The 12,120-nt window shown below is 33.1% G+C and overlaps 1 protein-coding gene across 7 annotated transcripts in view; it reads left to right on the top strand.

The window, feature by feature from the left end:
* LOC115215229 (single-stranded DNA-binding protein 3) overlaps positions 1 to 12,120 on the top strand; it is a 194,236-nt gene that overhangs the window by 152,124 nt on the left and 29,992 nt on the right. For all 7 annotated transcript variants that reach the window (XM_029784459.2, XM_036505380.1, XM_029784456.2 and 4 more), the window contains 6 exons: positions 1,022 to 1,116; positions 2,746 to 2,791; positions 3,441 to 3,476; positions 4,811 to 4,865; positions 5,198 to 5,262; positions 9,761 to 9,827. In XM_029784459.2, coding sequence (XP_029640319.1) covers positions 1,022 to 1,116; positions 2,746 to 2,791; positions 3,441 to 3,476; positions 4,811 to 4,865; positions 5,198 to 5,262; positions 9,761 to 9,827 — 364 coding nt within the window. The remainder of the gene's footprint in view (positions 1 to 1,021; positions 1,117 to 2,745; positions 2,792 to 3,440; positions 3,477 to 4,810; positions 4,866 to 5,197; positions 5,263 to 9,760; positions 9,828 to 12,120) is intronic.

Genomic DNA, 12,120 nt, shown 5'->3' with positions numbered 1-12,120 from the left:
TCTGTCTTCAGTGATGAAAATCCTTGTTCAAAGCAATGAGATTTTCCTTCTCATATGACAACAAATCCTGCTTTTTGTAATGGGATAGCATCAACAACAACAACAACAACTTGTTTCATTACCTTATCCTCCATGTACACAAATCTTGTGGAAGGAGTAATCTGCATTATTTAAAAGTTTATTGTTGAAAAAATGTAGAGATGAACATATATGGAAAACCCAATTTTTTCTCTCAAGTGCTTGTATGCCCCAATATTAGACTATTTTCTTTGGTCAATATACAGTGATTGCTTATAAGCTTTTAAGTTTATAAAATATTATTATTTACATGAAAAGTTGTTGAGCTGGCAGTTGTTAGCATGCCGGGCAAAATGCTCAACGCCATTTTGTCCACCTTTATGTTCTGAGTTCAAATTCCGCTGAGGCTGACTTTGCCTTTCATCCTTTTGAGGTCGATAAATTAAGTATCAGTCAAGTACTGAGGTTGATGTAACCGAATTTACCCTTCCTCCCAAAATTTCGAGCCTTGTGCCTATAGCAGAAAGGATTATCTACATAAAGAATTGCAGGTCAAGGGTGGATAACCTATACAAAACACAAATATTTAGTTTGCATGTGGTAAAATTGTAAAACATGAATATCAGTGTTTCCTCTGTGTCTTCTAAACACTGACATTAACGTTTTAATGTGAATTATAATTATCAGTTTAGACACACATTCTTCATGAAATGTCCTTGGAGATTTTGGGTTAGAAGTTATGATTATAATAACACTGCTGAAAATATTTTCTAGTTTATCAGTAGCAGATATTTTTTTAATTGCTTTTGAATTTGTTCTGAAGATTGGGGGGGGGGGGGGGGGGCACATTGGTTTATTACTTTACCCTCTTGTGGAAGTTTACGCATGAAAATAGGGGCTTTATCATTGTTCTTCTTTATGGTGTAGACTTGTATTTTTCTACTTACTAAACTGGTAATAATAACAATAATAACTTGTTGAAATTGTATTGTTATTTTTCTAGGTATATGAAACAATACAGAATTACGGTGGCATCAGAGGTCCACCTCCAAACAGTATGGGTCCAACAGCTCCTGGTGCCATGCCACCCATGAGCATGTAAGTAAAGATTATTTTTGATCATTTTTCCCTGTAGTTATTGCAAAAGGAGATGCACAGTGAACACCTGTAATTAGGCACACGTCACAATCCCCATATATACTTAAATAATTCAGTTGTCTGGATTTTTCAATCAGTATTTTGGTTTATTTGGACACTGGAGGCAACAAGCTTCGGTTACCAAGCTCCCTATTGTTAGGTTTCTGAGGTCAGAGTTGCTTTTAATATCTCTAAGTTTCAGAAACAAAGAAAGGAAAACGGAGTGGTGGTGGTGGTGGTGGTGTCAAAAATGTCCTCTAGAGCGGCATTAGGTGTCATTTTCTTTGAATTAACTAATTATGCACCTTCAGCCGAATTTGAACTTGCTGTCTTACTGTATATATAACAGTTCAACATTTCATTTAATTCTTTTAGGATAGTTTTCAGCTCCAGATTATTTCTTATTTCACTAAAAACAAGAAATTTCTGTTTGCCCTTTAATTATTTGACATCACAAAGATCATCATCATCATCATCGTTTAGCGTCCACTTTCCATGCTAGTAAATCATCTTCAGGCTATACTGAAATTCAAGGCTAAAAGCACTGGTGCTGGTGCCACATAAAAAAGCACCCAGGACACTGTGGAGTGGTTGGCATCAGAAAAGGCATTCAGCCATAAAGGCCATGCCTGAACAGCCAATGGAGCCAGGTACAGCCCCCCCCCCCCAAGTTCCACCAGCTCCAGTGAAACTGTCCAACCAATGTCAGCATGGAAAACGGACATTAAATGATAATGAGGAGGAAGAGGATGATATTCTTCAATTCAGTCAGATTTCATGCCTATTCTAATCCAATTTGGAGAATTTATTTTTAAGATGTGTTGCAAATTTTGTAACTTAAATACAGGTGAAAATATATATAGAATTGATTGAGAGGAATATTTAGTATTTGTTTATAGTTTGGCAATAAATTTTGAGCCATGTTTTTACTTGTAAACTTTACGAAGCTTAACCAGCTTTTCCCAATGTTGATATTATATAAATGCCTTAGATAGAGATAGGGCCTGATTTTTCCTTGAGACTATTTTTCATTTAACTTATGCCACTGATCCCTTTTAGTTCAGTAACAATTTGAAGACCACAATAGCATATACCAAAAAGGGATTCAGTGGTAGACCTAAACTGTCACCCAGCTTAGCACCATCATCAAGCTCTTGGGTACTTTTAACGGAGTCCATTCTGTATTCAGACTAGGTTTCTGTCTCTACTCCATCCACTTCTTACTAAGGTGTGTGTGTGTGTGTGTGCACGCTAGAACATGCACACATCATCATGTTACTTTGGATTGTGTTAAATATTGTGGAATAAGAGATCCCTTATTTTGGAAAACAGATATGGGTTAGTATCTGGCTGTAGAACCATGCCTCATCATAACTAATCCATGCAAATGTAGAAAAATAGATGTAAAACGAACCAAAAATAAGAAAATATAGAAATCATTATCAAATGTGTTGCTTTGAAAACCTTATTAAATTTTGAATTACTTTTAAGGCAGTACAATTACCCTTGTATTGTTTTTAAATAACTTAAGGGATCCATGTAAGGTTATAATGTAACAATGTTCACTTCTCTTTTCCTATTTTTTCTCAGGCCTGGTGGACAAGGAAACAGACCATGGCCCCCAACATCTTCATCAGTAAGTTATTTTCTCTACTTTTTTGTTTAATAATAATTACAACATATAATAAATTAATTTGTTTATAACAGTTGAAATGGCAGAAGGAACAGAATATCAGCTGAGTTGCACTGATGAAATGAACACAGTCAAAGAACTGACAATTATAACACTGGCCTATTATTGCAAAGTTTAAAATATTCTTCCAGAATTACCAAGTGTAACACTGTTATAGAATTACCAGGTGTACTAGTGTTACAAGACTGTCATATGTATTACTGTAACAAAACACTGTGACACAGTCAACAAGTTAATGCATTTTTACTGGTCTTAGGTGTAACATTTACAAGACTTCCAGGTGTAACATAGCATTTAGCTAGGTGCTGTATTTTACCATTATCTATGTAATAGCTGTGGTGCATATTGTTAACTATTAACTTTAAGGTTTGGGTATATGATAACTCTGTTTTTATTTGAGTGTTGACTTAGCTTTTGTTATGTGATAACTGCATTTGATAATTGTATGGTCTGATCATATATGTTAATTAATTCTAGATAAGTTTATAAAAATATGGAGGTATTGTATATCAAAATCTTGTTACTTAAATAAGAAGTTGTGTTTTCCTCAGCTTGATTTTCTTAATATTTTTTTCATCCTTTATTTTTCTAGATAAATTATTCATCAGCATCACCTGGCAGTTATAATGTAAGTCTGTTCTCCAGCTTCTTCTATAAATTACTGTGATTTTTCTTTTTCTTATATGACTTGTCTCTTGTTCGTCTCCCTATTGTTTAAGATGTTTGTTGTGTATGTGAAACATTGAGGATTCAGTGACTATTCTACTGTTATTAAATTCACTGCAGAATCATTTTGTACACAACAAATATTGTGAAACCCCTCATTTCCCTTGAGCAACTGTGTGAGCATATTTATAAGATCTATTGTGGACAGATGATTATGATATAAATGAGATAGTTGTTTGAGTTGATGTTTGACAACCTCACCTTTGTACGAAACAGCAGTCTAGTTTTGGTTGAAAGTCATTCTCTAGTCTTTTTTCATATAATTGTTTTGTGATCCCAATTTAACAGAAAGGATTATATACTTTCTGATATTAATATGGTATTATCGAATACTTCAGTATCAATCATTTCATTTCTGAAAATAGCGATAATAAAATGCCTGTCAGAGACATCTGAGGAGAGCTTAATGTAGCTATAAGCGAAGAGAAACAATAGCTGGAGCTGGAAGAGAATATTGCAAGCTGCTAAACAGAGAATAGGAGGGAAACCTAGTTTGAAATAGATCTACTATGCAAGTTGTTTTAGTGGTCTTTGTGGCTGGGTGATATATGCCACAGTTCAGGGAAGGCTCCTGGTTCAATCCTCGTAAAGGTTGCATTTTGGGAACAGTAGGAGAAAACCTAGGAGTCATGACCTAGGTGGACCTGGTTACCTTAATGTGCCAGGAACACTTGCTTGATAGGAGTTCTGAAAATTTCTGCTGCTGTCTGCTTGCCATGTAGTAAGTTTCCACTTTGAGCTCTTCCTAATATCTTCATTGGTGATCAGTCCAAAATGAAATTATTCAAAAGTTTAAAGTTCTGTTTCCAGAAAATATTTTGATGCATGCTTCTGTTAAAAGCAGTATTTGTAGAGACTGAATGAATTAGATTAATGTTGTTCTTCAGCTGTAACCTGCTCTGATTTAGCAAGCCTACTACCAAAGATATTCTAGTCATAACTGTACATCCTTCTTTTAGGTATTAATAACTACATTATTAGGTATCTAATACTACATTAACCCAATGTATCCCCTTTACTTTTAAAGATGACAATATATAATTTGAGGGTAGTTTAACTGCTAATTCTAGCAAGCTACTTGGCTTGACCAAATGAAGATCAGTATGTTATGTGAAGTCTGTAAATATTTGCAAATGGTGATACATGTTGAAAGGTATAAAACTTGAAGTTTGCTATTCTTGTTTTTTTTTTTAATTTTAAATTCCTGCTATAAAGTATTTTTCCGACTATTTTAAGGGTCCACCTGCTACAGGAGGGGCTCCAGGAACGCCGATTATGCCAAGTCCACAAGGTAGGGACAATTGTATTTCCTTGACATCTATTGATTGATTGATTGATTTATTTATTTTTTCTGATTCTCTTTGTTATCATTGAAGGTCCAGTAACTGTGAGTAAACAGTACTGAACTATTACTGCGCTCAGCTATTCTATTGTACTGCTGGATAAGACATATACAAATCTTAGTTAAATTAAGTGACAACAGGTTCCTCTTCTACACATCAAATATCCTCCCAGCAAAACTAATGGAAGAATAGATGTATAATAAGAACAAAGAAAATGAAGAAAAAAACGATCATTTGTTTTCAAATAATGAAATGATAATTTTCTTTCTGCAATTTATAGATTCTACGAGTTCTGGTGATGGCATGTATGGCATGATGAAAGCTAGTATGCCAAATATGGCAGGGGTGAGTCCAAAACTATGTTTATGTAGCTTACAAATCAGTCTTAGACTGGGTCTGTGCATGTATATATATATATATATTCTATAATATGCACACACACTCACACATAAACACACACACACACACACACACACATATAATTCATAAATTTGCATCGAGCATGAATTGATTTGTAGCTTCTCATTCATAGTCATAATTAATTTGATTTTTTTTGTTTGTTTGTTTTTGTCATTGCCTTAGCGTCACATTTTTGTTCTGTAATTTCATAGCTCTTTAGGAGAAATTACAATATCTCGAACCAAGTTTGTTTCTTGGATTGTAGGTGATGATTGTTAATTAACTAATGAATGAATGAATTAATTAATTAATTATTATTATTCATATTATTAAGGTGGTGAGCTGGCAGAATCATTAGCACACTGGGCAAAATGCTTAACAGCATTTCATCCATCCTTACATTCTGAGTTCAAAGTCTGCAGAGGTTGACTTTGCCCTTCATCCTTTCAGGGTTGATGTAAGCGACTTATCCCTTCCTCCCAAATTTCAGACTTTCTGCCTATAGTAAAAAGGATTATTATTATTATTATTATGTTTTCTGATTTAGGCACAAAGCCAACGATTCTGAAGGGGAAGGGTCATTTGCAACCAGTGACCCGAGTACTAGTCATTTTATCAACTCAGATTGTTGAAAGGCAAACTTAGTTGAATATGAACTCTTAATCTAAAGAGGCAAACAGAATACCACATGGCATTTTGTCTGATACTCTTAACAGTTCTGCCTAACACCATCATCATCATCATGAATGGCAGTGGTTGGCAGATTCGTTAGAGCAATAGACAGAAAGACTTGTGATATTTGTTCTGACCCTTTCTGTCTTCTGGTTTCAAATCCCACTAGGGTTAACTTAACCTTTCATCCTTGCTAGATTTGTAAGATAAAGTACAATTCAAACACTAAGGGTTGATTCTATCAACAAATCCCTTTCTCCAATTTCATATCTTTGCACCTGCATTAGGAATTATCATCTCGTCTTTGTCCTTCGATGTTCTGAATTATGTAGTTATGTCCCTTGATGTTCTGAATTTAACTATCACTGAAGCCAAGTTTGATCATTCTGCAGTTGATAAAATAACTACCACATATATACCAAGAGCTAATTAAATCACCTGTATTCAGTTCTTATAAGTTTTGGGGTAGGTACCAGTATTAAAAAAAGCTATTGATATTATTTCTATAAATAGGATATTTCTTATTGTGATAGAAAATAGCACAACATTTACACACTGCTCAATAATATTATATATATATATATATATATATATATATACACACACACACAGTTAGTTAGCGAATTATTCTAATTAAGTTCATTTATTATAATGCAGAATAAATGAACTATAATTCACCATTATTTATTCAGTATTGTCACCGTAATTATTTCAAACATTGGTTATCAGTATTATCTCTTTTTTTTTTAATTTAAAATAAATGTGTGTATCTATATACACATGCGTACACACACACACACACACACACACACCACACACACACACACCACACACACACACACACACACACACTTTTCAATGAGAAGTGAGGTGGCCAAGTTGTTATGATGTGAGCAGCTGGAGTTCATACTTGGCTGCAGCTGTTACATTGGGTCATTACTGACTTCACTGTCACCTCTGCTTTAGTGAGGGTGGGTTGGTATGAGAAAATACTTAATTTATTTGTAAAATACCTTCTTAAAATCAATGTTAGCAATTGAAAACGTGGATGTGAAATTGTTAACAACACAGTTGTGTATGCACCTGTGTGTGTGCACACACTTATATTCATTAAAATTCATTGCGATATTATTGATGTCAAATTGGCATTTCACCCTCCCAGGATTGATAAAATAATTACCAATCCTATAGAGATAGGAGGGAGCCCCCTTTTGTTTTTTTTAAATGTTTGTATTGTCTCCATCATCATCATCATCATCATTAGTAAATGTTCCACGGTCTTGTATCTAATTCTGCTACTCTTCCTTATTTAGACTTTTTCACTAACCAATCTGTTGTCAGCTATTAAAACGTTATTGCTTGTTTACTATTAGAATTTCTAGACAATATTTACTTATTCGATTAGTCTGCTCACTGTTAAATTACATTGAATGTTTATTATTATTATTATTATTGTTGCTGTTGTTGTTGTTGTGACTACTACTATTACTACTACTTTTGTGAAATCAGTTGGAATGTGTCGATTCTTCATGGTGAAACAGAAGTTTTACCAAAACAATAACAAAATGTATGTTGTTTGTCGTTTGTGGACTGAGTGTTTCCCTGGAAATATCAAAGTGTACCAGAAATAACAATAACAATTTAAATATCTAATCAAGCAGTTTAATTTGGTCCCAGTAATTTGGTGAAAGTTATCCATATTAATTATATTACTTTCGACATTTTGTAAAGATTAGCATTCAGTAGCAATTCTTGTTAAATCCACTGCCTGTGATCCCTTTTGAAGTACAAATAGTGCAGTGGAATCCTCTGGAATTGATTGCAGATGATTACTGAAAGCATGTTTGGTATGATATTAGTAAAGACACTAAATTGTCCTCTTTCTCACCTTGCATGATATCAGCTTATATCTATTGGCTTTTGTTTGTTGTTCTCCAGAAAAGGTTTTTTTTTTGTTTAAAAAAAAAATTAACTAGTCTATTATGTACATTGATTTTATTGTATATAGTGTCAGAGTTGTTGTTAATTAGACAAGATATTTTCATTTGAAGCAAAAGTTATCTTCTGTACCCTTCATAGGGTTTAGTTTAATTTAATCAATAATGTGAATAACCTAAAGATAAATGTGAAAAATCTTTGATCTGAAAAATAAATTTTAAGTTCTTGTTGTTGTAAGAAAAAAAAAACTGAGCCTTAAGTTACACTTGTTTTTATTAATTTTTTTTTTCCAAAAGATAAAATATTTGTAGTGAAATACTTATAAACTTATCTTGACAAGTACAATCCAGTAACCAATATGTCTGTCTTGAGACAAGTATTAAAATGGTAGTTAGATATTTTTTAATTCCAAGTTTTTCTAAATATTTTAATCCTCACTGTCAGATGTTAAGAGATGTCAAAGTACATGCGATTAGAAATATATAAGCACAAACTTAAACGAGTTAATTTGTCTTCTTCTTAGTCTAGTTGTCCAAGTTTTAAAAAAAAATTAATATTTCTACTTTTATGTTAATATTCAATGTCCTTTTTTTCATTTTGGCCGAAAACATGAATTAGTGTGTTGCAACAACAACTGTTTCACCTGTTCTTGCTATCGCCCAGCTTACAATCATTGACTTTCTAAATTAATCTTCATTGATAAGTGGACATCAGTCAGTTGGCGTGCTACGGTTATCTTTTGGTAAAATTTTACCTTTCCCATGTCTTCATCTAACATCTCTCTCTTCTAGGTAATGTTAAGATGAGCCGTATGTAGTATCAACTCCCATAGCTTGTTGATACCAACAATGTTGACTGAAGATATAGGAAGACCTGACTTGCTGTCTTGGATGGTGTTTACCACTATTTTGCTGCCATAGTAACTGTTTATTGTCCTGCTGCTGTGCACTTACTTAACATATACACACACATATACTATAATTTGTGTGTGAGCATGTGTGAATATGTGTGTGCGCATATACATACTCACACATCAACTACCTTTAATTACTGTGTCTTGCTTTATTGCACTTTGGCTTCCCCCCTCCCTTGTGTGTGCTGTACTCTTTTTACCAGTTTCAGCCATATCCTGTGGCCATGTAGATATCTTTTATCAGACTTGACCAACTTCCATGCTGATGGCTTCTAGTCCCCTTCCCACCCCTCTACTCCATCTTCTCTGTGAGTCTTCAGAAACTAAATTACTTCGTTATTTTGGCCAAATCTTTATTTCTTTTATATTCTATTATAGTTCTTCAGATTCTTCATGGATTTCACTCTGTGTTGTTTAACACAGTACTAATTCTCATTTCTCTAGATTCTCTAGATTTAGAGTTGTTCCCAGTCTTTTGTGTTCAGTATTTATTTCAAATTTCTACAATCCACAAATCTTTCAGCTAATGTCACAGTTTAGATTTTAATTAAATTTGAAAATGTAAAATAATTATCTGAAGAAAAAACATTTGCAACTTAACACATTGTTTTGTTATAAGGTCTCTATCATTTTCAAAGTTGTTGAGTGCTTGCTTTTTTTCTTTTTACTCACTCTTCTGCATAAAATACTTCTACAGACTGTTTATCGTTTGAAAGAAAAATATTAAGTATTTATCATATCTGTAAATTGGATTTTGGTATGACAAAGGTTGGCACTTATTTTTTTAATCTCTTCAGCCCATTCTCTGGTTTAATAAGGTCCAACCTCCTCTCAGTTGCACATTCTGTTGTTCTGCCCATCCTTTGCTTTTCTGTATCGCAGTCACTTCTGACCTGCTTCCCTGTTTGTTGCCTTTGCTAGTTTCCACCGATGGGAGGACCAGACGGAGGAATGCCAATGGGAGCTGACATGCCTGCTGTGATGAACGGTAAGTGAACTATCCTAGCTAGCCGGGCTTAATGATACAGTAGCAGCGAGTAAGCTGTTGCTGATGGTGACCACCAACCACATTTACCCTTTTTATAATGTCAACAATATTCTTGAAGGAAATGCATCTTTTTATTTTTGTATTTGTTTAATGGACTGTATTTTGTAACAGTGAATGTGCCATGCAATTATTTTACATAATGTCAGGATTGGTAGCGTTATTTAATGAAATATTTTCTTCTCTGTCTGTATTCTCACTTAAAGAATATGTAGGAAAGCAGAAAACAGGGATTCCAATAAGTAAACTTTATATAAGACGTATAAGGTGGGTGTCACAAAAAGGAATAAAGAGCCACATTTCAGTGGGATATACATGCAACAATGTGTTTGTAAATTGCTTCCCAGACCCTAATATTCTTCCAGAATATGTTGTAAAGATAGTTTTATTTGTCAATCCCTTCATCTATTTGTTACAGAACCTACAAATGATTTGAAGTTTACTAAATGAATAGAAGAGTTGTGTCTAGTATAATATTTTACCTTTGGAGTTAAATGAAATTGAAAATAGTCTGGTTGTTCATTCACATATAAAATAAATATATATATATATGTATATATTTCATCTACAACTGGTAGTTATGTTTCTGATATTTGTCTTGATCGTCTTGTAAAAATAGGTAGAGATGTTAATACAGGCTAGTGTTCAGGTATGTATCTTGAAAATTGTTGTAGGGACACAGAAGCATATATCCGTTCTTATAACATTAAAAACAAACAAATAGGTAACTGAAAATTCCTTAAACAGTTGTTGTTCTAGGTTGTATGATAATATTTTAGCAAACTGAATTTTTTCCTTTCTCTTTTGCTGACAAAGCAATGATGTAATTCTTGTCAGCAAGGAAAGCAGTTAATCTTTTGCTATAAAATTTATTGGTGGATAACTGGATAAACTATTGGAAATCAACATCTTTCTTCCACATTCCCATCCACCTAATTTCTTTATCTGTGTTAAAGGTGTTTCTATTTCTAGCTCTTTATATTTTTATGTATTTAAAAAAAAGAAACTCTCATTGGATTATTTTTCTCTTCTGGGAATATTCATTCTCCTTGATTGGGCTTGTGCTTTTACAGTGCCTTTCAATAAGAATAAATCATTTCACTCCTTTTCATTGTTAAGTTCACTTCAATTTCTTCCACTTCTACTAAAGTGAAAGCTCCACACAAATTCTTCAGGAGACACACTTTTACTGTTTTCTCTTCTTTTACATAGCATGGAAATCTTCCTCAATTCTTTTGTTTCCAGAAATTGTCTTCAGCATTTAATGGAATGCTGCATCATTTGATACGTTTCTCAATATTTCACCAAAAATCTAGGAACCAGTTTTGCAGCCACTAATGATTTGTGCCATAACTGCTTTGTTTTTCTTCTTTTTTTTTTTAACTCCACATCAGTACTGAAATATACTCTCCTCTATCAACTCACTCACTAATGACAGCTAATTGATTGCTAATTAATATTTGCTGCTTTACTAATCATCAGCTGATTCTTTTGGTTGTTTTGTGTGATTTTATTTAATTCTTTATTTCTTCCTTCTCTTTGTAGCCTGTTCAGTTGGTTGCTTTAGGCTGGACACACATATTGTCCTAGGTTGTCATTAAACAATATGCATTATGATCTTAACTTCTTTAGGACATCTAAAGTTTCACTGTACCTTTTCTGTGAGGGTCTTTTCAGCATATTGAGATTTCATCTTCAGGATTTCATGTGGCAATTAACAGGAGAAAAACTCAACAGCTTTGAATCAGCAGTAAACTGAAATATTTGTTTTGTCTTTAAATATTTGTTGGGTATATATATGGTTGGGTAGACAAAGGCACTAACACTAAATCAGTTCATTATTTGTTTTCTTATACTTTTATATTTCATATGCATATCATGTGATGTATGTGTGGTTGTGGTTGTGTGAAGGTTTGTTTTTTTTTACTTTTTCTTTAAGAATTTTTAAAGATATAAATGGAAATCCTTTGTATTTTATGTTGTTGGCTGTAAAATGTTAACTAACATTCTTGTTCCTTGTTTTGTTTGCATTGAATTGTCAATGAATAAAAAAACCTTAATAAGGTTGTTTAATAATTTTTATCTGGTATCTTAAAAATTTTGAAATCTTTAAAATATATCATAAAATATTTAAATATCTATATTTATTTAAAGTTTGGTTGGTGAAAGGCGGGACAGAAAGAGAAAGGCAAAAGAAAGACAGCTATTTGTGTTTGTAACTAATATTCAGTGCTCA

This window comes from Octopus sinensis, linkage group LG8 (assembly GCF_006345805.1).
Source record: "Octopus sinensis linkage group LG8, ASM634580v1, whole genome shotgun sequence".
NCBI lineage: Eukaryota > Metazoa > Mollusca > Cephalopoda > Octopoda > Octopodidae > Octopus > Octopus sinensis.
Note: the sequence above shows the minus strand (reverse complement) of the source record. Positions and strands in the feature narration are given on the sequence as shown.